Source organism: Lacerta agilis, chromosome 17 (assembly GCF_009819535.1).
Source record: "Lacerta agilis isolate rLacAgi1 chromosome 17, rLacAgi1.pri, whole genome shotgun sequence".
Taxonomy (NCBI): Eukaryota; Metazoa; Chordata; class Lepidosauria; order Squamata; family Lacertidae; genus Lacerta; species Lacerta agilis.
The window spans coordinates 17,418,585-17,446,288 of NC_046328.1; the positions used below are offsets into that span (position 1 = coordinate 17,418,585).

At 43.8% G+C, this 27,704-nt stretch overlaps 1 protein-coding gene across 8 annotated transcripts; it reads left to right on the forward strand.

The window, feature by feature from the left end:
* Nucleotides 1-931: 931 nt before the first annotated feature.
* EWSR1 (EWS RNA binding protein 1) lies at nucleotides 932-27,413 on the forward strand. Of its 8 annotated transcripts, none has more exons than XM_033174779.1 (19): nucleotides 932-998; nucleotides 6,767-6,803; nucleotides 7,017-7,068; nucleotides 8,394-8,520; nucleotides 8,854-8,871; nucleotides 13,481-13,667; nucleotides 14,406-14,570; nucleotides 15,582-15,793; nucleotides 16,519-16,702; nucleotides 19,535-19,572; nucleotides 20,133-20,165; nucleotides 20,658-20,776; nucleotides 21,549-21,678; nucleotides 22,929-23,051; nucleotides 23,138-23,309; nucleotides 23,838-23,935; nucleotides 24,014-24,076; nucleotides 26,539-26,791; nucleotides 26,983-27,413. In XM_033174779.1, exons 1-19 carry the CDS (start codon nucleotides 986-988, stop codon nucleotides 27,020-27,022), a joined length of 2,064 nt encoding a protein of 687 aa, XP_033030670.1. In that variant the 5' UTR covers nucleotides 932-985; the 3' UTR covers nucleotides 27,023-27,413. The 8 variants fall into 8 exon arrangements, with proteins under 8 accessions (XP_033030670.1, XP_033030671.1, XP_033030674.1 ...); XM_033174780.1 differs by having other exon boundaries at nucleotides 19,538-19,572; XM_033174783.1 differs by lacking the exon at nucleotides 24,014-24,076 and having other exon boundaries at nucleotides 933-998.
* The last annotated feature ends 291 nt before the right edge of the window (nucleotides 27,414-27,704 follow it).

Here is a 27,704-nt window from a genome sequence, read left to right on the forward strand (position 1 = left end):
GAAATTGTTTAGGGGTCTGCCAACACCTCCAGCAATTTTCAAGTGGTCCATAGGAGGGAAAGGTGGGGAACTACTGATGTAATCCAGAGGGGAAACCAGTGGCCCTCCAGATGTTGTTGTACTCCCAAGTTCATCACCCTTGACCACTGGCTATGCAGGCAGGGGCTAATGGGAGTTGTATTATTTATTGTATTCCTATCCCACCCAAGAGCTGGCAAGTATAGTTCCCCTCCTCTCTATGTTATCCTCACAACATCCCTGAGAGATAGGTTAGGCTGAGAGGCAGTGAGCTTCATGGTGGAGGGGAAATCGAGCCCTGGCAGGGACTAGTTCACCTGGCATTTCAAACACGGTTGGTGGCTTGGGGGGGTCAGGGACTGCCTCCCAGCCTAGCCTACCTCGCAGGGTTGTTGTGAGGATAAAATAGGGAGTGGGGTGGGGAACCCGTGTTGAGTAAAGAAGATAAACGAAGGCATTTTCTCTACTTTCAAAGGGGCTTACTTCCCCCACTCACCGCCTCTCCCAATCACCTTCTGGGCAAATCCTCCAAGAGAACCCGCCCCCTTCCCTAATGTGACTCACACAAACCCGCCCGGCGTTTTTCAATCGCTCTGCCTCTTGGACGAGGATCCCTAAAGCCTCCCGGACGGAACCAACCGCTCAACAGGAGGGGTTGCGAGCGTCCGACACTATTTCACGCGCAAAGAGCTCCTACCGCTCCTCTACTCCGCATGTTTCCCCTAGCACTCTTTTTGACTTCTTTGACTCCAACCTGAATTTAGAATAAATACAAAGAGAAGAAGAGGAAGAAAAGAAGCGGCGCGTTCCCTCTCCACCCCCCCCCGCTTTAGCATCGCACAGTGGTGCCGACCAGAGTGGAAAACCTCGCGCCTGCGCAGTGCGCGGCGTCAGAAAGACCGGGAGGACGTTAGTGAGGGAGGAGGCGGCGGCGGAGGAGGAGGAGGAAGAAAGAGAGAGAAAGAAAATGGCGTCGACGGGTGAGGAGAGCCGGGCGAGGCCTAATGTTAATCGGGGGCGGCGGGAGAGACCTTGGGAGCGGGGAGGGAAGGAGGGAAGGGGATCCCTCCGTGAGGGGGGAATTAGAAGGGGGCTCGGGGCGGAAAGCCGGGAAGCCGCGGCCTTTTGTGGAAAGTTCTCATTCTCTGTGGGGGGGGGGAGGGGAATGGTTGCCGGGCGGCCGTTAAGTGGGGGGAGGGGCGGCGGCGGGAAGCGCGTGCGACTTCGTGATTGGCTGGGGGGGTCAGTAGGAAGAGGGAGGGGCGGTTCCCCCACCCGTGCGCTTTCTTGGTAGCGCCAGGCCTCGTTTAACCTCATGGAAAGGAGGGAGAAGAAGGTGTGGAGGTGGGAGGAAGTGGCTGCTGGTGTCGCCCCCGGTGCAAGCCTCAATGCACACTTCCTCTCCTCTTTTTCTCTTCGATTACATTTTTTTAAAAAAACAAAATTATTTTGTAAATCGACGGGTTGCAAGAGGGCCTCCCCGGGCGCCCCCCCCCTCCCCCGCTAAATAATTAACTTTATTCAATTTATAAATTAACGGCTGGAAAGAAGGGAGCCGCGTGAGGTAGGAAGGGCCTTGAGGGCAAACAGTTAATTTTATTTAGAAACTCATTATTCGGCCTCAATACCTTTTCTTCCTGTCCTCCCATTAAATTATAAATCGACAAATTCTCGTGTTTTATTTTACTCTGCTCTTCAACCGAGGCGGGGAGAGAAGAGGGGTGCTGCACCCCCCCCCCCCAGTGGCATGATGCGCCTGTCCTCTTTCACAAGAACAGTGATGACGTTGTTTACTGTAATAATTATAAATTAACAATGATGATAAAAATGTCTGGCGCACAGAGAATTGGAGAGAAAAGAATACAAGAGATGCGGTATTATCACTAAGCTGCTCTGATTATTATTAGGAATCCCTTTTCTCTGCTGCACCCTGCTTTTCAGATAATGGGGAAGGAGTGCAAAGTATTGCAAACGTTTCTGCTGCTTGCCTTTTCATCACTTTTTGTTCCCAGTTTGTTTTTCCTATGTATGCTTCTGATGAAAGTGGACTGTATTCCGCAAATAAAATAACTTCCATTTGTCTTGGTATTGCAAGATTTGCGATGGGTGTTACACAGCAGATGTAACACAGCTGCCCTGCTGGAAATTTCTGTGTGTGTACTGCATGTGTTAATGCATAGGGATGTATGCATGCATATACTCACCCACATGTACATGCACCAGACTGGGGAAGCTGGCCTCTTTTCTCCAAAGATAGCATTTTGGGTACATTACAGACAGAAATAAGCACATTAAAATGCTGCCGACAGTTTTTATGTTTGGGGAATATTTCCATTGGATTTCCTTCTGAGGGAAGATTGCATAAGATTTAGCCACATGGCTTGTGGATTCCAGGGGGAAAGTTGAACACATGCTTTTAGCCTCCATCTCCCAGAATGAAATCAATGGGAAATCAAATCAGCTACCTATAAATAGTTTAAAGAATTGTATGTAGTCCTGGTCAAAATGTGTATTGGTATGCACACAAAACATCTGTTACAATAATTTTTTTGCAACAAAACTGATCCAGAGAAGCAATGAAGTGCCTATACAGGTCTGTCTCTGAAAACCACAGGGCCAAAAAAATGCCATGAGAGATTACCAGCTGATTCTGGTGCAAAAACTGATCCAGGGAAGAATAATTCCTTTCTTTTGGTAGAACATTCAGCAACAGCCTGCAACTTAAACAAATTTATCTTGTGTGCTTTCAGCTTTAAAGTAAGCTGGTGGGCTTCCAGGAAAAATGAGTTTAGCAATCCCACTCGCCACTGAATACAATGTGTTTTGATTATAAATGATTTTGGCTTTTGGCATGATCCCTGGATCATAACCCCTAAGTAAGTTGCAGGCTTACTGTATATGAAGAATTTGGCTTGGGGTAGTGAAATTTCTTTAGTGAAGCTCATTTTTCTTTTTTTGGTCTGTGTTGAATATTAAAATAAGGTGCAAGTAACATTTTAACATATTTAAGCTATGTTAAACAGCATAAAATCCAAAAAAAAGGAGAGATGGAAAAAGATGTGTTTACTGTTTGTCTTACAGTACTATGATTTTGTTATTCTCACATGTTTTGTCTATAAGGCAGATGGGGGATAAGTTATATGTGTGCGAGTTGCTGTCGACTGATGAAAGTACAGAAATACATTTTTTGCTACAACAGTAGCAGCACCAGAAGAAGAAGAAAAAAGAAAAGCAATCGCCAATTTGTCATCTTACTACTGTACAGTGGTACCTCAGTTTAAGAACAGCCCTATTTACAAATGATTTGGTTTATGAACTCTGCAAAACCAGAAGTAGTGTCCCAGTTTGCGAACTTTACCTTGGTAAGAATGGAATCTGAACAGTGGAAGGGCACCGGTAGCGGGAGGCCTCATTAGGGAAAGCGAGCCTCAGTTTAAGAACAGATTTGGTTTAAGAATGGACTTTAGGACCTGATTAAGTTTGTAAACCAAGGTACCACTGTACTCATTTCCCCACTACATACATTCCGGAAAACCTCTTTGCTGTTCCCTGCTGTAGTAGAATTTTGGTTGTTTTTGCTGCAGATGTAAAATATGCAAAACTTAAAAGGACTAGTTCAGACATGGTACTCTCTCTGTGGGTATGAGTGAGGAGAACTAGAGGTAAAACAGGAGGATCCAAGGGGAGGGGAGAGTATTGGAAGGATACTTTGCAATACTACTGGGCCTTCCAGTTCTGCTGCTGTTTACATTTTTTGTGTGGCATCATTTGTATCCAAAATGTGTTGAACTGGAAGTAAGGCACCCTTAGCTATCCAAATATTGGCCTACCTTATTTAACAGATCTGATCATGTGATCAAGTCTGTTGCTATTTCATGGTCATCTAATATAATAATTATAAATTTAACAAGTGCTGATCACTTTAGGGATCCTTTGGGAGGAATGGTGGGATATAAATTTAAAAAATATGTAAAGTAGTGTAGTGAAAGAATAGACTTTTTGCTTTTTAAACCGTGAATGGTTTTGTGCATTTGTATGTGCATATTCCAAGTGGCTTAGTGTTGTCCCATAAGTGTTTACTGCAAAGTCCTGAGTTCAGTGGGACTTTGCCCAATAAGGATGTCCTATTACTCATACAACGGACCTATTGTTAGCACATTAGACAATTACACACCATTCTTGAATAGGGTAGTTGGAAATTGTGCCTTCTGGCATATGACTGCTGCATAAGTCATTTATGTAGTAATTGTAAAATTTGTGCCGTGATTGCAGCTGTGTAAATGCTTTTAGGAGATAGATCGCAGAATGGTAATTGTAATGGGTAAAGCACAATGCAGATTTTATTTTAAACTTATAGGTATATATAGTGGTATTGGTGGTGCTTGATGGGGGGGGGTGTCCAAACAGAATCCCCAGTCTTCGCTAGTTCAATAGTGCAATGACTTATTTAATAAAGATGACTTACTGTGAAAACAAGTTTTTTTAAATCGTGCAGTTTGGTGGAATAGCTGGCTTAAATATCCACGGTGCCACTGAAATTGGATGTTTATCAAGAGCTTTTTCATTTTTTAAATCACATGAAAACCAGCTGTTTTAACACGTTGAAATATTTTTTCATTCCTACTGGAAGCCATATTCTCTTAATTTGTGGCACAAACTATGTACACTCCTTGGTTCCTGAGGATAAGTGCTGTGGGTTTATGAATGCCCTACGTGGCATTCTTAAGTAATGTTTGCTGTTCTGTTCCCTTGTGTAATGATGAAGAGTAGGCTTCAGTTTTATCAGATTGTGCTATTTTGCATAATTTTTACAAATCATAGTTGTGACCACTTTAAAATCTCAGTCTGCTGGGAGTATGATTGGAATAGTAAACTGCCTGAAGGTCAGTAATTGCCCACAGAGTTCCTCATTTTCATAAGTAGAAGTAGAACTCATTTTTGAAGTAGAACTCATTGTGCATAGCTGAATTGATGAACTCTTAAGTCAGTTATGGACAGGGCAGAAGGTTGCAGCTTTTAGGTTTTCCTTATTTTGTATTTCATTCAAGTGATCATGCAACTCTCCTCCTTCCTAGATTTGAGAGCTATTTTAAGGAAGTCTGGGGTCCCTGCCCCCATTGGATTGGGCCTTCTTGATTTCATTTTAACTAAGTACAAAATAAATTTTGAAAGTTATGTCACTAAAGCTCTTCTGCAAATATTAGCTTTTAAAATGGTGTGTCACAATGTTTAATCGTAATATTTGTGCAGTTTGAATCACGAGACGGATTAAATGTTTGGATAGAGGAAAAAACAGTTATAGACTTGAATTGTGTTAATTGATATGCAGTTAAATTAAAAGGTACAAAATGGATCTTCTCATAGACCTTTCCTTTGTGTTGTTGAGTGAAGAGTTTTGCTAATTCTCTTACTTTCCTATAGTAATACAACTTTAGACTTTGTGCAGGTTAAAAAGGTCAAAAGTGTTCATTTACTATATTAGTAGGAATACACAGCAAGATATAGTGTGCTTTGCTTTGCTTCCTTTTTCAACATTGTGTATAGTAAAATTTGCCGCTCGTGTTGGAGAAAGATCTTAGGACAAATTTCAGGAAAACATTCGTCAATTTGAATAATCTCAATGTTGACAGCTTAGCTTGGCAAAATAAATGAAAGTACTTATATACTTGAGTATAAGCCTAGTTTTTCAGCACATTTTTTGTGCTGAAAAAGCTGCCCTCGGTTTATACTCAAGTGAGGCAGGCGGTGGGGGTGGCGAGAAAGAAGCCCTTTCTCTCCGCTCGTGCCGCCGCCCGCTCACCCCAGTCAACCATTCCTTAAGAAGTGTACAAGAACGGCGGTTCTTTACTCTCCTCAGGCAGCTTGTTCCATTCCTGAACTGCTCACATAAATGCAAACTTTAGACCCCAGAAGGCAGAAAGCCTATCAGTTAAGGAAGTATTAAAACCCCACAGGTGCTCACTTTCCTTGGCTCCTGCTTAAACAGGACAGGATCCCAGCCTTCTCTGTATAACACAAGGGAACATTGCGCTGTGGGTTAAACCACAGAGCCCTAAGGCTTGCCGATCAGAAGAATGGCGGTTCGAAACCCCACAATGGGGTGAGCTCCACAGCAGCAAAGGAAGAAGAGGAAGGAGCAGCCCGTAGGGCTGCTTTTAGGCTGCTCATTCCTCCTCCTCCACAGCGGCAAAGGTGAACCGGCTTATACTTGAGTCAATAAGCTTTCCCAGGTTTTTGTAGGGAAATTAGGTGCCTCGGCTTATATTCGGGTCGGCTTATGCTCGAGTAGACTCTTTGCCTATTGGAGTTGAGAATATTAAGTGCCGTTTGGCTGTAAATAAGCAAAGGCATTGTCTCTGGCTCCTCTCAAAAGGCTTTTACATTGAGTAGGACTTAGAAATTGTAACTTCCAAAATGGAATTTGAGGTCATAGATGATTTTGGGGTGGGGAAGAGTTAGGTTGAAAAAGCTGTAGAAGTGGTGCCAATCTTGGATGTTAATACAGTACACAACAGATTTCAGACTTCCATTGTGTTTGTGTCTGCAATAGTGTTGTTTTTAATTGGTCCAGCTTCTCTTGGTGAAAGGGAATCACAAGCTGATGCATCTCAGGGGAGTTTTTAATATGACAAACATAAGGGGGTGAGTGTAACCTTAGATTCTGAGCTTATGTTTAGAGGTGTTGAGAGATTTCCTCCCCCACCCATCTCCTCTTATGCTTGATTTTATGTCTCCTTACCACCTGCAGATTACAGTACCTACAGCCAAGCAGCAGCCCAGCAGGGGTAAGTTAAGTTACTTTGAAGATAAATATAGCCTATTCTTGAAAGAAGACTTGGTTTAGAATTCCTATAATGTATTTTATGCTTTAAGGACATAGCAGAGTTTTAATAACAAACTGTTTTAGTACTGCTATTTTGAAGGTTATTCATGAATGCATTGTCTTCATTAGTCATTGTATTTTACAGCTTCAGCTTTCTTTCTTTCCCTCCCTTCAGCTACACTGCATATGCTGCTCAGCCAGCTCAAGGATATGCGCAGACCACCCAGGTAATAAAGAACCAGAAGCCACTTCCCCTCTAAATGCAAATGAAACCACAACCTTTTTGCAAAACAAAAAGTTGCTAAATAGCATTGCATCTATTCCCATATTTTCTGTTGGGGCTTTTAAAACTAGCTGCTAGAAAGTATATTTCTATTGCTGCAAGTATTCATTCAGTGTGTATACTCATTCAGTGAGTAGCCATAGCCTTGAGCACAAGCAGTGGAAAGCTGGCTGTTTGCTGCTCTTGTTCCCTGTTAATGGAGTTTGCTCCTGCCCGCCCGTATACAGAGCCCTTGGAGGACAAATGCAGCAAAGCCCTGTGGGAGGTGACGGCCTATAAGGGCAGCCCCCATCATGTTGAGCTATGGAAACAAAACACGGGGCTGCTGTGTGATGGCTGCCAGACCCGATTTAATTGCAACATGCTAGTTGCCATGCAAGATTAAAGTATTAAGGGACTTAGCACAGAAATGAAATTTTAAAAGGGGCTGCGTCATACCCTGAAAACAAGAGCTAATAATATAACCCTCTTTTATGTAAAGGAACTGAGAAGCAGCAGTTGATGGCTTCAAGGCCTTTAATTTTGTTAACTTATAGCTAGGTGCTAGAGGTGTCTAATTAACTTTAGTTATCCTTCATCTAGCTCTTCCTTAGTCAAATTGCTTGGGTGCTGATTAGTACACAGCATGGATAACGAAATAGAGTGAATTAGACTCATGGGATGGCCAGTAATACTTACTAGCTGTTAACTGACAATTCTACTATACACCTGTCTCCACTTTCCCTGGCACCTCGTGGGTTTGTGAATCTGCTTTGCCTGAGCAGGAAGATATTTGATACAGGACGTGTGATTTCACCCATCTCATTTCAGTTACATATGATTACAGACTTTTCTGCCCAAATAAAATTCTTAAAATCTCTTGTGTAGAGCAGTGTTTTTCAACCTTTTTTGGGCAAAGGCACACTTGTTTCATGAAAAAAATCACAAGGCACACCACCATTAGAAAATGTTAAAAAAATTAACTCTGTGCCTATATTGACTATATATAAAGTAATTCTCTTGAATAGGAATCAAATAAACACAAAGAAAGTATATTATAATTACTTTATTATGAAATAGTAAGTAAACAGAAATATGAAAAATTATAAAATACTTTTTCAGTGCGCAACCAGGGCCTGTTTGGCTGAACACAAAGCTGATATTCTGGCTGGAATTTTTCCCACGGCACACCAGGCAACATCTCGCGGCACACTAGTGTGCCACGGAACAGTGGTTGAAAAACACTGGTGTAGAGCCCAAAATTAAAATAAGCCCCTTCCCTCTTTGTAGCAGGCCTATGGGCAACAAAGCTATGGAACCTACGGGCAACCCACGGATGCCAGCTACACCCAGCCTCAGACAACTGCTACTTACGGGCAAACAGCATATGCAAGTTCTTATGGGCAGCCTCCAACTGGTAAGTGTGCCTTTTCTCTTTCCACCCAGTCTCCTTATTTTTTCATTGTGCTTTGGAGGCTTTAAATTAATGTTAGGGTGGGAACTTTTTGTAAAGCAAATTGGACTTTAATATTACGGATCACTTTGGGTACTGGTTCACATGGACATTGAGGCATTGCTGACGAATGCTGCTAGCAAGATCCTAACATACCTGGGGAATGAGGCACTCTACCTTTTGTGACAGTACTAAGACTCTCTTAAACCTTTCTATTGCTCGAGGATGAGTAGTTCACAAGACTGCTTGCCTGTTCTGATAGTCTGCCCTCTACTTCTTGTCTTGTGCTTTCCACAGTAGAAGGGACCAGTACAGGTTTGAATATCCTGCTCAATTTTGCATGGGAAATGCTGTTCATTTGGTCTAAATTTATGGTGTTAACCCTTTAGGTGGTTTTATTCTACCAGCAAAACTTGCAGTATGGTTGGCAAAGGCCCATTCAATGTTTGCTGCTCATGTTACTTTGCAGCAGAATATCTGCTGTAGAAAGGGTGCCATTCATGAGCTTTTTGACTACTGTGTTGTATGGATAAAGCTTATGTATTAAAATGACAGCTATGAACAAAGATGATTCAAGCTAACCAAACTCAGCTGTCTTCCCAGTGTCCTAAAGGGTGAACAGCATGATTAGACACATTCAGCTGTTGCAGCCACCATCTCTGCATGTTCCATGTTATTGGTTCCTCTTTCAGACATTTACCTCAGTGTTGTCATAAATGCTCTGTAAATTATTTTGCTTGTGCTAAACTGTGTTAAAACTGAAGTTCTGTTCATCCTGGTGCTTTATTTTGATGTCTGAAAAATAGACCTACCTTTTGAAGGTTGTACAGCAACCACTTGTTCTGTGGTCTGGATTTAAAGTGCATGCAAAAACACTGCAAACAGCATCCTGGCTACAGTTTTAAGTAGCATGTTTTTTCCTTGTGCTTAAAACAAATAACTACTGTGTTGGCAGATCAAGGTTTTAAACAACAGAATGGTGAAACTGTTTTCGGTTGTACATTTAGCCAGTAAAAATAACTGTGTAGTTAATGATGCAAATGTTTTAGAATGTTTCCAATTTGGCATATATTTATGAGACCTATAGTTAAATAGATTAGTATAGAATCTCAGTTCTACCACAACTGCTTTTCTGGGAATGGAGCAGTCTCTGACATGAGGCCTTTTGGATTAAGAGTATTTGGAAGAGAGGAGGTATTCAGTGCTAGTGGCACATTTCAGTTTCATACCTGGCTTCTCAACTGTTGCATAGAACTCCTGCAGTTAAAACTACTAGTAGGACAAGGCATCAGAACCAGTAGAACTGAATGTTCCCCAAACAGTTAAGTACTTTTTGCAGTTCTACATTTGCCCAAGTACAGTGATACCTCGGGTTTCATATGCTTCAGGTTACATACACTTCAGGTTACATACATACAGGTTACACTAACTCAGAAATAATGCTTCAGGTTAAGAACTTTGCTTCAGGATAAGAACAGAAATCGTGCTCTGGTGGCACAGCGGCAACGGTAGGTCCCATAAGCTAAAGTGGTACCTCATGTTAAGAACAGTTTCAGGTTAAGAACGGACCTCCGGAATGAATTAAGTACGTAACCAGAGGTACCACTGTAAGAGGTAGGGATGGAGGAAAGGTGTTGCCTGGAGGCACTGCATTTGAGCATGCAAAGCGGATACCTGATATATAAAGTAGGCTCTCTAAATTCTCTCAGGCATAGCAGGAAGAGGATCTAATTCTTCTTTGCATGCCAAGATGACTGAATGCTTATGCAGGTATATCAAATACACAGTTGGAAGAATTGCTTTACTTTTCTCAAATCACTAGCAATTTACTGGCCCAGCTCTGTTTTTAATGATTAAGTTGGTAGCGTAACAATGGAGGAGTCAGTTGTTTAATCTAGTTCTGAGTTTACAGATAGATCTGAAGACCCTGGAAGGAAATGGAAACATTTGAAAAAAAGCTTTGTTCAGAACCCAAGAAGGGGGAAATTGGGGGTGGGTGGAACTATATTAATGCTGGGAATTCCTAGGTTTGTCTGTTAAATATGCCACTGTTTACACAAAGATGAAGTGCATCAGTATTAGAACATACCACTCCTTTCCTCTGTGACTATTGTATACGTTGTGAGTATTCAGATGCACAAGGGGGATGGGATTCCAGCAGTCTTAGGGAAAACAAATATTGTAAGAAAGTAAACAAAGTTGAGAGGACAGAACCCCAAATGAGCCACACGAAGAATGAGCATGGGGATAAAGCAAAATAATGTAGTGACTAAAATTCTGAGTAGCAGTGCATTGCTACACTGCAACATGTTGTGGTTGGTCCACTTTTTTTTACACCTTAATTGTCCCACAGGAATTTTAGTGTCACTAGTTTTTTCTTTACAAATGTTGGGTCTGCATGATTATTTTTTAGGTCCATATATTGGACAGGGTCCAAGGATCTCCCTTGAGGCATCCCCAAGGGTTTGAGCATTGCCCAGTGGGATTTCTGATTCCCCCCCTTGGGACAGCATATCCTGTTTCATCTCAAACTTATTTTGAAAGTATCTTCTAAGCATTAGAAGCAACTTTTAGAAAACATGAGCCTTAGGACTCCTTTATGAAGCTTGTGATTTTGTTCACCAGATCCTGGATACCATTTCTAAGCTGAAGTAGTACTTGACCACTCTCCCCCCCCCCCCAATGTCAATAGTTCCTCTTTACTTTTTAATTCCATATTGTTAAATATATTGTCACAAAAGTTGGGCACCACTTCCAATCTCTGCCAAACTGGCAAGGTTCAAGGTTCCAGCCTCTCATTCAGGGTCTGTGTTTCTTTGAGAAGCAAGGCGTGGCAGAGGCTGTCGTAGCTTTAAGAAATATGATTTATTCACATATTTACACCTGAATTTAGGTGGAGTCCAGATCTTATAGCATGGTCATCTCAAGAGGGGTTTGTTCCCCACAGCAGTTCAGCGCTGGTCCAAGGCATTTCTTTGAGCCTGTCAAGATGGTTGTGTCGTTCTCCCTTCTTCCCAGCACACCTTGCTAAAGGCCTAAGCCTCCTGCCAAAGACACACTCTTACTTTTGCCTGAAACGCACACAGCCTTGGGAACCTCTTCTGCCCAGGCCCAGGATTCCTCTTTGATATGGGCCATCTACACCTTCTGTCATGTTATCCCTGGTTAGCTATTTGAAGCTGCTTGGGCATCCTAAACTGAATGCAACAGCACTTGGCTTAGTTTTAATTAACCAAACTTTGCTTGCTTCATGAATTTATGAGTTTGTTCAAATTCAAGCTCTTTACAGAATCTAAAGATTATGGAGAGTCTGGCCGCCCCCCAAACTTAAAACAATATGCTTAGGATGCAGCCACTTGTTCCTTCATGTCTAATGTTTAAATAAATAAAATGCACTACAATATTTGATGAAACAGTGCTACTGTTTCATATGCTAAATTATAGCATATTCCTGTGTTCTTACAGTAAATAAAGTTGGGGTTCAGTGAGAACAATTATTGCATAATTCAGTTTCCCCCCAAAATATTTTCCAACAACAATTTAAGGCTTAAGTTTACTGAAATTGGACATCAGTGTTCCTACATTGTGGGTTAAAAGACTGCTCCATATATGTTTGAAAGATTTATCACATGACTAGTCATGAATTCAAATTTACTAAGAGATCTGCATATGGAGTAAATCTATGTTAGGTTGCTTTTCTTTATAACTTGCATTTGCAGTTAATTCAGGAAGCCATTCTGAAAGTTGAAAATCGTTATTGATTGCACAAAGCTTGCTACTCTGTTTACAATCCTTACCCATGTTTTGCCAGTTTGTTTTTGTGTTCCACTTCACCTGGAGCTTTTGGAAGAATGCTTCATAAGCATTTTGAGACACTACCTTTCAGTACAGTTCAGTGCCAGTTGCTTGAAATATGCTTCTGAAGGCTGGATGTTAGAATCATTACAATAGTCACTGTGGAGGGAGTGTCCAGTACTGCTGTCTTTTCAAAGCAGCAGAGAAGGAGAATAGAGCCTTGTAGCATTATATTCTTTTGTCTGAGAAACTTGTGCATTATGACTGCATATGGGCATGCAGTTTGGCTGCTGTCAAACTCCTTCACTTGGATTTCAGGCCACAGTGATTGCAGGAGTGTGTGTAAAGCGGCTGTAGCTTATCAGAAATGGGAGCTATTCTAAATCTTCTTGATTTGGTTGCTACATAAGGCAAGTTTTGTTGTTTATCTGGAGGGTTCAAAAGAGTGGCCCTCCCTGCAATCAGAAGTGATAGTAGTGCATCATATTGCATAATGTGCAAAATGGTTCTGCTTCAAGTTCCACAGCAACATTTGAGAATTAGTTCTCAAAACTATTATTCCACCTGTACAAATGTGGAAATTTTCAAGAGCTCGTAAGTTCCAGTCAGTCTGCCATTCCCCCACTTAGCTGATAAATTTAAGGCTATAGTTATAATGGCTAACAAAGAGTAGCTGTCCATTCTGTAATCCTGGGAACCATCTTGTGTCATGGAATGGTTGAAATATGTGAAGGCTTCAATCTTTGTACATTGACAGTGGCTTGTGATGGGTTTCCTTTTGCGTTATTTCTCCCGTGAAATGCAAGGGCACTAGTTTTATCAGAATCACCCTAGTACTTTGACATTTCCTTTAGTCTTTTAACTATATTTTGGATTTAGAGATGGCTTCTGGATATATGTTTTTCCCCCCTGAAAGTAGCTCTCTTTAAGCTGATACTAAAAAATTCATTACTTAGCCTCTTCTCTGTCAGTATTTTTAGTGAGGTTGAGGCACTACCCTCCCACAAAGCATTTTTGTTTACAGGCTTCCTTGACTAGGGTCCTTAGTTTAAATGCTTAGACACAGTAATCAAAAGTGATGAGAAGCACAGGTGTGTAAGCTTCTCAATAAGGTTTCTTTTTGTTGCAGGCTATACCGCCCCAACTGCTCCCCAGGCTTATAGCCAGCCTGTCCAAGGCTACGGCACTGCTGCTTATGATACAACCACCGCGACGGTTACCACCACCCAGGCTTCTTATGCTGCCCCATCTGCTTATGGCACCCAGCCTGCCTACCCCACCTATGGGCAGCAACCAGCAACAACAGCACCTGCAAGGTAACATATAAATAAAATGGGATGCATTAACATATACATGCTTGTACTTTTGGTTCAGGGAAAGAACTCTATTTGAGAATACCATCCTCCTGTCTGGCTTCTGCCCTACAGCTTTGATAATTCTGGTTTGTAGGCACATTCCCCTCTTCTCCACGTAATACTTGAATGAAACAGAACTCACATGAAGTTCTTTCTGTGAAGCGCCATGTGGAATAATAGCCATCTATTCTTCTTTCACTCTGGATAAAAAGACAAAACGTACTCGGGCAATATCGCCTTAAAACACATCTGGTGTACTTTGCTGTTGGTGTTTTGATTGGCAAGACATTTAAATGGCACTCAGAGTAGGATTCTTCCCCCCTCTGTTAATGAAGCACCATTGTGGCTTCCGCGGCAGTCAATGGATGGATTGTACTAAATGTTTGAATCATACAGCGATACTAATTTTTATAAGTTTAGTGTATTTAAAATGGTGACCTGCCCTGTGTGATGAAGGGGAGGGGGATATAAATAAAATTAAAATGGTTTTTATATTTTGTTATCAAAACTCAAATATTAGCCTAGGGTTTAAGGCAAATCCTGAAGGCAAAATGTCCTGAGTAATCTTCTGAGATATAATTTCCACCTGCAGTTAAGTGTTAACATGCAGAGGCAGTACATAAGGTTGCCCGTGCCTGACATGAAAGGCAGGCAGGGGCTCCTAAAAGATTTATCCTCACGGATGGATTTAATTTTTAGAGCCCAGGATGGCACCAAGCCTGCAGAGACTACCCAGCCTCAGTCAAGCACATCAGGCTACAGCCAGCCTAGTCTAGGATATGGACAGAGTAACTACAGCTACCAGGTTCCTGGCAGCTACCCTATGCAGCCGGTTACTGCACCTCCATCCTATCCTCCCACCAGGTGAGTTTACTGGAATTCTCAGTACATATCATCTGTTATGTATATGCTATCTGACTGGATGATGTTTTGTGTGGTGATGGTGGGGGGACCTCAGGCCCAGGTGCTGAATTCAGCTCCTCAGACTGCACCCCTCTCCTGCCCTGAACCCTCCTTGAGTGCATTTTGCATCCTTGAACCGTGTATGCCCTTAAACCATGATTAATGCTCTTGTTTGCATGGATGGAGGAATATATGCATGTGTGGAAGCTTCTGACTTTAGTGTGCCTACGGTACAAAGTTGAGTCACATACATTGTCCTGCCCACCTTTGCCTCTGGCCCCGTCCACCACTGATAGGCAGCCCCCACAAAAGGTTGTCTGTGAGGGATGTGGTCCTTGGGTGCAAAATTCTCCCCCCCTACTTAAAGGATGGTTAGAAACGTCAACTCCTTTTTGTGACTTACATCACCTTGGAACGCAGAGGAGCAACATTTATGATTCTTAATATCTATTGGCATACCATGGATAATGATTTACCTTGGTGACTTGCTCCTCAGAGTGACATTGAAGGCAATAGGCAGACTGGCCAATCATAGCAGCACTGCAGTGATCAGTGCAACTTGTTCTGCTTCTCTTCATTGCCTTCCTCCCGCCAGCCACCTGGTTAGTTGTACTGCCATTTACCATGGCAAAAGACTTACGCAGTCTCCAAAAGATATGGGCATCAGAGAAAAACAATAGACTAGTAGTGTTTTGATTTCCCACATGGTTGCAACCTAATGGCAAAGTACTAATAGTATGCATCGTTCTAGTCTGCAAATGTGCAGGTGTAAGGGTTTTGGGGGGTTTTTTGGTCACAGCTTTGTCAATTTTATGGCAGCCGGTGGTGTGTACTGGTCTGGTTTTCTGTAGTTGTTGATCAGCCTGGGCAAGGGCAAATTATGCATGTTTGCTTAGGCATTTGCACATGTATGGGTGGAAATAGACTGTTTTACTAAGTGCCATTTTCCTTTCCTTTGACATATCTTTTCAGCTATTCTTCTTCGCAGCCCAGTAGTTATGATCAGAGCACTTACTCTCAGCAGAGTGGCTATGGTCAGCAGGGCAGCTATGGACAACAGAGCACCTATGGGCAGCAAAGTAGCTACGGGCAGCAGCCCCCCACCAGCTACCCACCTCCGACTGGATCCTATAGCCAGACCCCCAGCCAGTACAGTCAGCAGAGCAGCAGCTACGGGCAACCAAGTGAGTGTTAATAGGGGCGGTGTGTGTGTGTGTTCAGATAAAAGTTAACAACCCCAAGATGGTAATCAGGACTTTTGAATCAAGGTGTTCTGATTTAAGGGTGGGGTTGGGAAGCTTTCAGATGTTTTTTTTTTTTTAAAATCAGCAACCTCAAAACCTGTGCTGTGTTTCTGCTTTTCAGCTAGCCTGTCTTTCATATTTGTATTTTTTTTTTAAATGCACTGCTGGGGAGCCATTGGCCCCTCCAGGTGGTGTTGTCCCATCACCCCCACTGATGGCCATCTTTGCTGGGGGTGATGAGGGTTGGTGACCCAAGAACATCTGCAGGGGCACAGTTTTCCCAGATTCCTTTTTCTTCTGTTTTAATAGTTTTCAGTGCTTTCATTTTATGTTATATTGAAACAATATAAAGCAACATATTACACTACAGTGTTGGTCACACAGTTTTATATCATATTTATTTTCACTAGTTTGATCTACCTGCCCCCATAAAGCAGGTAGAAAAGATGCCTCTGTGTGCTTTGCTGGGGTGGAAAGAGTAAAGTAAAGTGTAAAAGCCAGTTGGAAAAAAATAAAGTATTTTCCACCTGATATTTTGCATACCTGTGACTATCTTAATGAATGCTTCAGTTCACCATTAGGGTCATTGCATGTTAACATTCTAGAGGAAGGAAATGAATGCTGTTTGCCACTTTGCTAAAATTGCAATGTTGACTATTCCTTAGGTTCATTCCGTCAAGACCACCCCAGCAGCATGGGGGTGTATGGCCAGGACTCGGGAGGCTTTTCAGGCCCAGGAGAAAACCGAAGCTTGAGCGGCCCTGATAGCCGGGGCAGGGGAAGAGGGGGATTTGACCGTGCAGGCGTGAGCAGAGGTGGGCGGGGAGGAGGAGGCCGCGGCGGAATGGGGTAAGAGCAAACCTTTTCTTCCTCTCACCTAATTTGGTTTTACCCCATAGGGTGTGCAATGGAAAGAAGGGCTGAAAGATGTCGATGCAAACCACTTTTCCATGGAAATAAACTAATTAACAGCTAGTAATATATACAACTAATGAATTCATGGAAACATTTTCCTAATGGGGACTAGGGGCAGGATACATTTTACCTGCAGTTAATTGAGGGTTGGAGGCAAGAGGGTTTTGGGTGTTCAAATTGTGAAACTTTCAGTTCCCTTCCACGATGAACAGAGATGAAACCCTCTGTGGGTTTAAGAACTGTTGGGTTGAACACACACACCCCTTCTGAGAAGTCCGCATGTCATTCATTCCTCCTTGCTGGTGTTTGATATCGCAGGTATGTACCACGGTGTCTGCTGCTCTTGTAAAGCATTTTCTTGCCCTAGCTGTGTGTTCTCTTGGCAGTAGCTCTCTGAGCTCGTGTCAAAGCTGAATAGGCTGTGTCAGGATGCTCTTTGAAGCCCAGAGCTCTCTAGCGTAGCTATCGCGTGTGTTCAGGTTGGTTTGGAATTTGAGGAGAGACTCTACATGGTGCAATCATAATCATAATCATAATAATTAAAAATCGCTTACAATTCTGGACGCGGCTCCATGCTGGAGCTTTCAGGTGTTCCGAACCAGTTCAGCCATTTTAACTGATGGTGGAATCTGGTTTGGGAAGCCTGTTTAGTCAGTACTTGTTTTCCATTACTGGTTTATCTAAGGTGGAAGAGATGGTGGTCAACTGAGAGGCTCAATAATGAAGGGTGTCCTTGTGTGTGTTCCACCCATGTGTATATAGAGCTATGCAGAGTGCTACCCCCAAAACCAAAATGGTCACAAATTTGGACTAGGAGGATTGGGGGGGACGGGGACAGAAAAAGATGTCATGGGGTCCAGTTGACAGATCAGTTGCCTTCCAGTCCCACTACACGCAACAGTCTTGACCAGCAAAAGAGACACTCTGCATAGCTTTACTAAAATGAATCCAGATGGTTTGAAATCTTTATTGAAGTCCAACTGCTTTTATTGCTTCAAAAGCTGTTCAGTTAATGACCAAGCCATTTTAACATATTGAAGAGTAACCCTTTCAAATTGGCTTGAGTGGAAAAGGGCTCCTTAGTTCTATTATAAAGATTTCATCTGTTAGGTGTTCCTAGATCTGTTTTAAAGTAGACGCAGACACTTGAAATTGTTATCACCACATCTTTTTTTCTTTTCTAAAGACCTCCTTAAAAAGTAGGGCAATTTCACACCCATAATCAAAAGCTCATGTATAGTGGCCTTCGCATTGGGGGAGTGGGAGGGAATGTAACTGCTATAGGCCTTAGGCAGACCCCATTCCCAGGGTGGCCCTATGAAACACTTACTTTGGCCACCAAGGGCCAGGGTAGGGGAACTATGTCCCTTTCCATGGTGTGGTGATGCATTTCAGTGTCTGTCCTGCAGGTAAGGAGCCCAATGTTCTTAACGTGCCCTCTTTCATTGCCTCAATATTTTTTTATATTTTCACTGGCTGTTAAACATGGAAACTTTTTAACATGCTTTGTCGCATTTATATGCTACAGGTTACAAAGTGAGAGCCTTGTATACACTTCAGTACTTAAAAACCCGTACTCAGTACTCAGCCGGCAGCATAATGAAAAGTGGGACTAGACACGGTGTCCATATGGAGAGGAAAAAATATACATAGAATATTTTTAACCAAATGTGTTCATTGTATAAATGGAAACCTTCTGTAACTTTGGTAACTGCATATAGTACTTCATGTTTGGTATTAAAACGAGAGGGGAGGTGTAATAACTTTAGAATTGTGTAAAATTAAAGTGTAAAAACATGTGTTAAAAAAGGGAAACATTACATATATGGTATATATACTTTGGGAAAAGAGACAAAGCTGCATGCAACAGCTTGGAATTGTGTATATTAAATCTTTTATGGGTTAAAGGTGCAATACTTGCTAACAGTTAGTGGTCCTTCTCCCTCCTTTCTTACTTCCATCCAAATGATGCTTCCACATGCACCCAAAAAGCCATTTTTAGTGGCACTTTATTAATTGGGCACATTTTTGCCCATAAATTATGTTTTGTGGCTTCTCTCCTTCCGACACCCCCCCCCCAATGTTAAAAGCTAATGCACTGATTTGTTGTATTGTGTTGAATTGTATCCACAAAGCTGCACCCTTACGCCTTTGTACCCTGGTATATTCTGTAAGTTCTCCTTCCACAGAGACTGTTAAATCCAGTAGTGACCTGAATGTATGGCTTTAGTGACTTGTCATCTGAACTGTGTTCTAGGGATTGCTGTATCTTCTTTTTCTCATTTTTTCCGTCAACTGTTAATGTTAAAGGTCCTCCGCCCAGGAGCTTGGCTTGCTGGCCTCACTCGCAGGAGGCTGAGGGTGCAGTTTTATGTATGCAAAATTGGGAGGGAGTTGACCAGTGGACGTAAAATCTTTGTGTGTTTTGATAAGACAATAAATAAATGGAAAAGTTCCATTTTTACTTCTCGGGGGCCAAGTATTGCATTGTTAATACCATTAGCCATGAAAAAAGGGTCCAACTGCCACCGTGGGGCATCCAAACTCAGGCAAGCAAAGGTTGCGTGTGTGTAAAGGAGATTTGAACAAGCTGCCCTGAAGAAAGGCCTAGTGACGAGATGAGAGAGAGAGAAAGAAAGACAGACAGACAGATGCATTGTTTGGATATGTTTAGCCAGTGCCCTTCTTCCCAGTGAGCCCCAGAGGCTCCGAGCGGTACTGGCTTTTTAAAGGGAAAGGCCTTCATTTCTTCGTTTATCCCCCCAGCAGCGCTGGAGAGCGAGGTGGCTTCAATAAGCCTGGTGGTAAGTTTTTGAGCATTACAATGGGATAGTGTTTTAAAAAAAATGCAACCAGAAAATAAAAAAGCCCATAATATTTGTTAGTTTCATAAGTCGTTAAAATTCCATATGCAACAAGACTTTTAATGGGTACTGCCGGCAATGCCTAGGGGTCTATAAGGTTTTAACCTACGGTTACAGAACGAAGGGTAAACAAAGGGTGATGATGTATGGAGAGGAACTACTCCTTTAATTTGGGGAAGGAAATCATTTTAAGCGGCTTTGGTTTTTAAAAAAATAAAGTAACTGGTGGTAAACAAGCACTGATTGGCCCAAGAAAGCCCCCTTTAACCAAGTGTAATATCAGGTGATGGTTTAGAAAGCTGCTAAAATAGCAAGCTGATCTCGGCAGCAAATGCATAAAGGGTGTGCATTGCAAGTTTTTTTGCAGTGCGGTCAATTTGAGTTTTAACACATGCCATCAAATGGCGGTTGTAAATAGGTAGTTGTGTGTGTGTCAGTAGCGTAGCTTGCAAGGCGTGCACTAACAATCTCTTCTATGATTTCTCTTTCCTGGACGGCAGGACACATGGATGAAGGGCCAGATCTCGATTTAGGTAATTTCAGATAATTCTTTAAATCTGTGGAATGGGTCCCATGTCATTAGTCACCCTCAGGAGAATGCAGTCTTCTCTCGCTTAAAATAAAATGCTGCTTGTTCATTTTAATGTTGGAGATTGAGATACTTCTCAGGGCTTTGGGAAAACTGATCAGCTTCTTGCTAGTTTTGCCTTTATTGTGGACAGTAGTTATTAAGAGTGCGTCTTGCTGAGGGCCTCCCTACACAGTCCTGGAGCTGGTCGTGCCTTTTCTGTGTTTTATTGAGTCTGCATTTTTAAACTGGTTGAAGCTCAGTTAAATGGCATTCTTTGGCCAACTATTATTTGTGGTTGCCTCTGATGCCTCTTCTCACTTGGATCCTCTGATCTCCTACCCTTGGGGAAAATGGGTAGTAACCCTGTTGGGGGCGGGGGATGAGCCAATGTTTGCTTCCAGTAGCTGTTGGGGTGGCCTGTACTTGGTGACACATTTTCTCTCTCTCTCCTCAGGCCCACCCTTAGACCTAGATGATGATGCTGACAACAGTTCAGTGTATGTCCAGGGGTTGACTGACAATGTGACCCTAGAGGAGCTGACAGACTTCTTCAAACAGTGTGGCGTTGTCAAGGTAAGTAACATGATTTGTAAGGTGCAGCCTGTCATGCTACTTGGTGGAGTTGTGGGGGAGGCAATAAAAATCCCCCTTGCGATTTGGCTTTTAAGTTTTCCCATATGTCTTTCATTGTCCCAAGAATACCTTTTATTCTCCTCCCCCTGAAAGGAGAGGAGAGATTCCAGACCATCCCTGGAAGACACTGGACACACTAACCACTGATAGTAAAAGCTGGCCTTGACACCAGAGTTCTGGGTGGGGAGGTTAAAGGGGGGAAATGGTTGGTTTGAGCTGAATGATTTTTGGACTAGGGAGGCGGGGTTTGAGGTTTGCTTATTTGCTGATTAGTGGGTCAAAGGATTGCTTTGTTTATCATTTCATATTGTTAATATTGTTCACTATTATTTAAATGGGTGGTGTGTTCTTTTTTGGGCCCCCCCCCTAAATGTTAGGTTATGTGAAACGTTAATGTGAAATGTTTCCCCTTATGGTATTATTTATTGCATATTTTTCCTTGTTGTAAGTTACTTGAATACCTTCGGGTGACAAGTGACTAATAAGATTAATTAATTAATATAAATAAATGTGTGGCATGACCACCTAAGCCTTAGTAAAGCACGTGGGATTTTTTAAAAATGAAATTTGATGTTGATTAGTCACATAACATTTTCCTTTCTAAAGATATTCTTTGAAGCATATTCCTGAATAGTACTTTGGGGTGGGGCTGGTGTAGCCTTTGAATTTACTCCTGTACAGAGTGTGATTGTCTTCTCTCATTGCCCCTTAGATGAACAAAAGAACTGGGCAACCCATGATAACAATCTATCTTGACAAGGACACAGGGAAGCCAAAAGGAGATGCTACTGTGTGCTATGATGACCCACCGACTGCCAAAGCAGCTGTAGAATGGCTTGATGGTGAGTGAATTAGAATATTACAGTTACTGCTGCAGCTGCTGTAATTTATTACCCATCCTTCCCCTTAAGGTCCCAGGGTGGGTTACAACTATTAAAGCACAATATTAATATTAAAACACAATATTGATCAATATTAAAAGCTTACAATTACAGAAAAGTGGGTCCTAAAAATACACATCTCAAGTGTCAAAAGCCAGGGTAAAAAGTTGCATCTTGAGCATTCGCCATATAATGAAGATACCAGAGGCACCTCTGTGGGAAAGGAGTTACACAACTTAGGGGCTACCACTGAGAAGGGAAGGAGGTGGTCTTTCAGGTGTTTGGGGCCTTGGTTCTTTAGGGCTTTAAACACTTAACACAGAGCTTTCCAAACTTTTCATGTTGGTGACACACTTTTTAGGCATGCATCATTTTGTGATACAATAATTCAGTTTTACTAGCAAACCAGAGGTTAAACTAACCCCTTTCCAGCCCTGAGAGAAGTGTGGGGAGCGTTTGCGCATCACACCTACATTTCAGCCAACACAAATGTGTCTCGACACACAGTTTGGAAAGCTCTGCACTGATACGTGAGATGCGCAATAGCTCAAAATGTTAGAAAATGTCAACTTAATGTATATGTAGTTAAAACAAATGTAGTGTGCCTTATTACATCAAGTTTGATTGCAAGTGGTGTATATCGGGGGGGGGGGTGCCCTGATTTCTACAGGAGTGCAGCATGGTTGGGGCAGTGTAACACTACAGAAGTGTGTGAACAATGCCTGCTGAAATTTCAGAAGCCGGAGGAGCGGTTGAGCGTTGCATACTCCTCTCTTTACTTTAGCCCAGGGGTCAGCAACCTTTTTCAGCCGCGGGCCAGTCCACCGTCCTTCAGACCATGTGGTGGGCCGGACTGTTTTTGGAGGGCAAAAAAATGAACGAATTCTTATGCCCCACAAATAACCCAGAGATGTATTTTAAATAAAAGCACACATTCTACTCATGTAAAAACACGCTGATTCCAGGACCGTCCGTGGTCCGGATTTAGAAGGCGATTGGGCTGCATCTGGCCCACGGGCCTTAGGTTGCCTACCCCTGCTTTAGCCTCAGTTATGGAAGCTGCAAAGTTTGTAACTTCCTTCCAAAGGCATGGCAGGCCTTCATTTACCCAAGCAGTGTGACTTAGATCTACTTGCCCAGTTGTGAGTGGCTCATTCTCTGCAGCAGTGAAGCTCTTGTTCACAGAGAGACTTCTGCTTTGTGTGTTTCAGGCAAAGACTTCCAGGGCAGCAAGCTCAAAGTCTCTCTCACCCGGAAGAAGCTGCCGCTGAACAGCATGCGAGGAGGGATGCCCCCGCGTGAGCCACGTGGAATGCCTCCCCCACTCCGTGGAGGTAATCTTTGGCTAACGCTGACCAGTGCTGTTAGCCCCCAAGGGCTCTGTGGTGTGCTCATGAACTCACCAGGTGTCTTCTTTTAGGCCCAGGTCCTGGGGGCCCAGGCGGTCCTGGTGGTCCCATGGGCCGCATGGGAGGCCGTGGTGGCGACAGGGGTGGCGGTTTTGCCCCAAGAGGACCACGAGGATCGAGAGGAAACCCTTCTGGTGGAGGAAATGTCCAGCACAGAGCAGGAGACTGGCAGTGCCCTAACCCGTAAGTCGCTGTGTTTCATTCTCTGCCCTCACGCAAGTTTCTGTGCATGAGAGTCAACATAGATCTTGGCTGGGCTGCCCTGGTGTACTCCTGCTTGGTAGTTACCCCAGGATGCAGTTAGGCAATTCATTTAGGGTAATGTTTTGGGTGTGGACATAGTTCCCAGGCCCTTTTGTTGGGTACCAGCCACCACCTCAGTAATTCACTTACCAACTCACCTAGAATATTGCTAGGTTCCTTGTAAGCACATGTTCCTGCTCAGCCTGATCAGTTGTGCGGCCCAAAAGGCTAGGCAGCCTGTTTCTGCTGACTTGCCTTTCCTTAGTTACTCATGGGAAAGCACCCTCAAAAGATGGTCCAGATAAATATGCCTCTGGGTAGAGGCTTGCCTTGTGCTCCCCACCCCAGCTGTGAATGAAATTGTGGTTAGCTGGCTCTCCCCCGCCCCAGTTCCCCAGCCTTGGTTGTTTTTTCATGTTCAGCCAAGAAATGCACTTGTCATCTCTCTAAATGCTGGTCCTTTTCCAGGGGGTGTGGAAACCAGAATTTTGCCTGGAGAACAGAATGCAACCAATGCAAGGCTCCTAAACCGGAAGGCTTCCTCCCTCCACCTTTCCCACCTCCAGGTATGTTCCTTTTGTCCGCGAGCTGGGGTGGGAGTCGGAATATGTGACACTGACCTCTGCTTATGTGATGTTCACAAGGTCCTGGATTCTTGCTTGGAAAACCGCTGCCACTTAGAGGGCTCATATACGGGACAAATAGTGGTAAGGGAACTGTACAGGTGGTATATTTTTCCTTCGTTTGTGTATACACTTCCAGCAGAGTAAAATGGGGAGGTGACGCTGCGCCATTCACAGTCGTCATAAAATGGCCACTGTTCGTTCTTGGAAGCACTGACAATGGACACATTGACCTTGCCAAGGTTTATGCTGGAGGTGGGGTGGTGCCACATTTGGTGGAGGAGCTGCTCTGATCAGACCCGGCTCCAGCTTTTTGTGGGACCTTGGGCAGGGATCACTTGGCACTATCTCTGGGAGTGGGGTGGCTGATGGGGAGTGGTGTGCCCAAAATGGAAAAAAAAGCCCAAGAGTCTCCAGGGCTCATGGGGGGCTGGCCAGACCAAAAGCCAGGCACATGGTTTCTGGCTGGGCCATGCAAAGGGAAATGTGGTGCAATGATGGTAGCCCATTGCAGCCAAGTTCTCGAGCTACTTGCTGGTGGGGACAAGTTAATTTTTTATCCTGGTATATATTCCTCTCCCGTATCCTGCAGCAGTCGTAGTCTGCCTGGGAGAGCACATGGTGTTCAATGCTCAGAGCCATGTATGTGCAAGCTGCATGTGGAGATCGGGAGCGGGGAGGGAATGTTAAGGGTTATTTAAATCAGGCACACTCTCCCCTTGCCCTGACTCCCATCACCAATCTCTTTTGCATGGCTTCAGTTTCACTCACTTTCCCAAGCTGGACAAAATGGGTAATGAGGCTAGCAGGTGCTGGACATCGGGGCGTACAATGGCTTGTCTGTTGAAATCACTTGTATGCCTCTCTTTGCCCCTGCTCAAAGTGGTCCATATATGAGAGAGAACATTCTGAAACACTACACTGAAACAACAAGCATGAAAGCATCACACTCTGTTAAATCACAAAAGCACAACGGTGGCACCACCCAGCCTTCCTGGAGGGCCTTCCGGCTATGGGGAGCCATCCCTCACAATTTGAACCCCCAGCACTTTACGGAGTAGCCATGAAGAGAAGCTATTGATTTGATTCACCAGTTGGCTTAATGGGGACGAGTTTCAAGCTTGCAAGATGAGGAAGTTGGGGAGGGGACTTTTCCCAGTGCCATGCAACTCCAAATGGCAGGCCCTGGGCAGTTTCAGGAAAGGTGTGGTGCCATGTTGCAAGATGCTTTGAGTCAGTAATTGAGCAGGGACAAATGGTGTCGTCTTGATTGGTGCCCCTCTACGGGTGTGTTTTGAGTTGCAACTTTTAATTCCCCTGTAGGCACTGTTGTCCTTCTGTGCTGATCTTGAAAACAAACAGCACCTGCCTGCCCTCAATTGAAACTTAGAAGTGGCTGTTTGAAACATCATTTAGAGCCAAGGTTGTAGCCCTCCAAACTACAATTCCCATCCATTCTGACTAGGTCTCACTGGCTGAGGCTGATGAGAATTGGAGTCCTGCAACATCTGGGGGGCCACACCAACCCCACCCCTGATCTATAGAATCTGGTGCAAAGTGGCCTAGCTGCTCTCTGCTCTGTTTACTCTGTCTCAATGGAGGTGCTTATGGATGTTTTCCTACACTCTGACGCTGAGTTACGCAAACTGATTCTCCTTTTCTTGTCATCACAGCCTGCCTTCTCACATGCTTCCACCAGGCTTCAAGCCTGACTTGGAAGCTGATTGCCCATTTCCTGACACTTCCTACTTGGGCTTAATTTACAGGTGGGAGGAGGGCTGCATGCTGAGCTCTGTGTTGGAACCTTAAGAGTTTTGACCCCAAAGCTGTGTTTTCTCTGCTAACTTGTACACAGCCCATGAGCAGTAACTTCAGTTTAAGAATCGCCAGCCTGTTTTAAGGCCCAACATTAAGTTGCTCAGTCTTCCTCTATGGTTGGTGTGTGAATGAAACCATATAGGTCAGTGTTTCCCAAATGGGTCTTCAGCTGTTTTTTCAGACTATTCCCATCAACTATGACCACTGGTCTTGCTAGCTAGGGATGATGGTAGTTGTAGTCCAAAGACAGCTGGAGACCAAATTTTGGGAAACACTTGATCTGGGTCTTTTATTGTATTGACCCTCTTCCTGCAGTTGCTTCTAGTAGGAATGATCAGTCGTGAGGGCAGGTTATGGGGAACCACATTAAAATGAGGATATCCTTCCTTGCAGGGACTTGCAGAAAGGGTGAGAACAATATGGGAAGTGGGCATTTGCTGTATGGTATTTTGCTTGCAGCTTTTCTTGTGGCTGCTGCTGCTCTCTGTCACATGTTGTAAGAACAGGTACCATATTTTTAAGCAGTAGGGACTCCCTAAGGTGGTAGCACACACATTCACACCTACGCAACACAGACATGTGCCATCATTTGGTCATTTTTGTGGGCCTTGGCATGTCTGGGTCCTGCTGCCTGCGCTTCCGAGGCAAACCTTCAGCTGCCTGTCTGGTATTGCCACCTTTCCCAGCAACCCTTTGCTCGATTGAGTGGTGCTGTCTTTCTGCACTAGGTGGTGACCGCGGCAGGGGCGGCCCCGGTGGCATGAGAGGAGGTCGAGGCGGCCTGATGGATCGTGGCGGCCCTGGAGGAATGTTCCGAGGGGGCCGAGGTGGAGACAGAGGCGGATTCCGAGGAGGCCGGGGCATGGATCGAGGGGGCTTCGGAGGAGGTCGACGAGGAGGACCTGGGGGCCCACCTGGACCTCTTATGGAGCAAATGGGAGGCAGAGGCGGCAGGCGTGGAGGACCAGGAAAGATGGACAAGTAAGTCTTGGGGAGGGGGAAGTGAGTGGCGTTGACAAAGGGGAGGGAAGAAAAAAAAACTGGAGGCGGCGGCTGTTAGTAGCGGTCACAGGCTCTTATTTGAAACTTTGTCTCCCTGGTATGCGGTAGCTTTTGGGTATGTGGTTGTGAGTCTCACCCCCCACCTCCCTTTCCTCTCTTTCCTTTGCCAGGGGAGAACATCGTCAAGACCGCAGAGACCGGCCTTACTAGTGGCGAGCCACCCCCTCTCCCTTGCAGGACTGCATTTACTACCAGATTTATTTTTTAAACCAGAAAATGTTTTAAATTTATAATTCCATATTTATAATGTTGACCACAACATTATGATGATTCCTCGTCTGTACTTAGTATTTTTCACCATTTGTGGAGAAACATTAAAACAAAGTTAAATGGTAGTGTGCTGAGTTATTCTTTTTCTCTCTCTCTTACTTTTTCCTTTTAAGAAATGGTTGTTTAAACTAAAACCCATAAGAAAACCATTGTTGTGAGCATGCTCAGTAAATCTGTGTGGAAGACCCAGGAGGAAGGAAACTTAAAATCTGTAACAATGTTAATGGTTGTGATGTTTTTTAAATAAACTTCCAAATGTTTATAAATGCAACACCTCTTAGCATGTCTTCGCAACAGCAGTGACTCCAGTAGGAGAGCAAGCATCCTTCAGGTTTCCCTGGTGTGTGGTGGCCATTGGGTTCACCAAGGAGCTCTGTGTCACACTGGTTTGCAAAGTCCCAAGGCCACTGCCAGTGGAGAAGGACTGGAGCACGCCTGTGAAGTGCACTTGCTAAGATACAGCCTGCACCTGCATGGTGAAAGGTTGGGGAAACCTCAGGCCCCTTCGTTCTCTGCCCAGCCCTTGGGTCTTCCTCAAGTATCCTGGAACTGTGTTGAAGCT

What these genes read in the sequence shown, in the direction of transcription:
- EWSR1 (XM_033174779.1), top strand. An exon ending in AACAGTGTGGCGTTGTCAAG is followed by an intron (nt 20,777 to 21,548) that starts GTAAGTAACATG and finishes ATTGCCCCTTAG; the next exon opens with ATGAACAAAAGAACTGGGCA. An exon ending in GACTGGCAGTGCCCTAACCC is followed by an intron (nt 23,310 to 23,837) that starts GTAAGTCGCTGT and finishes GTCCTTTTCCAG; the next exon opens with GGGGTGTGGAAACCAGAATT.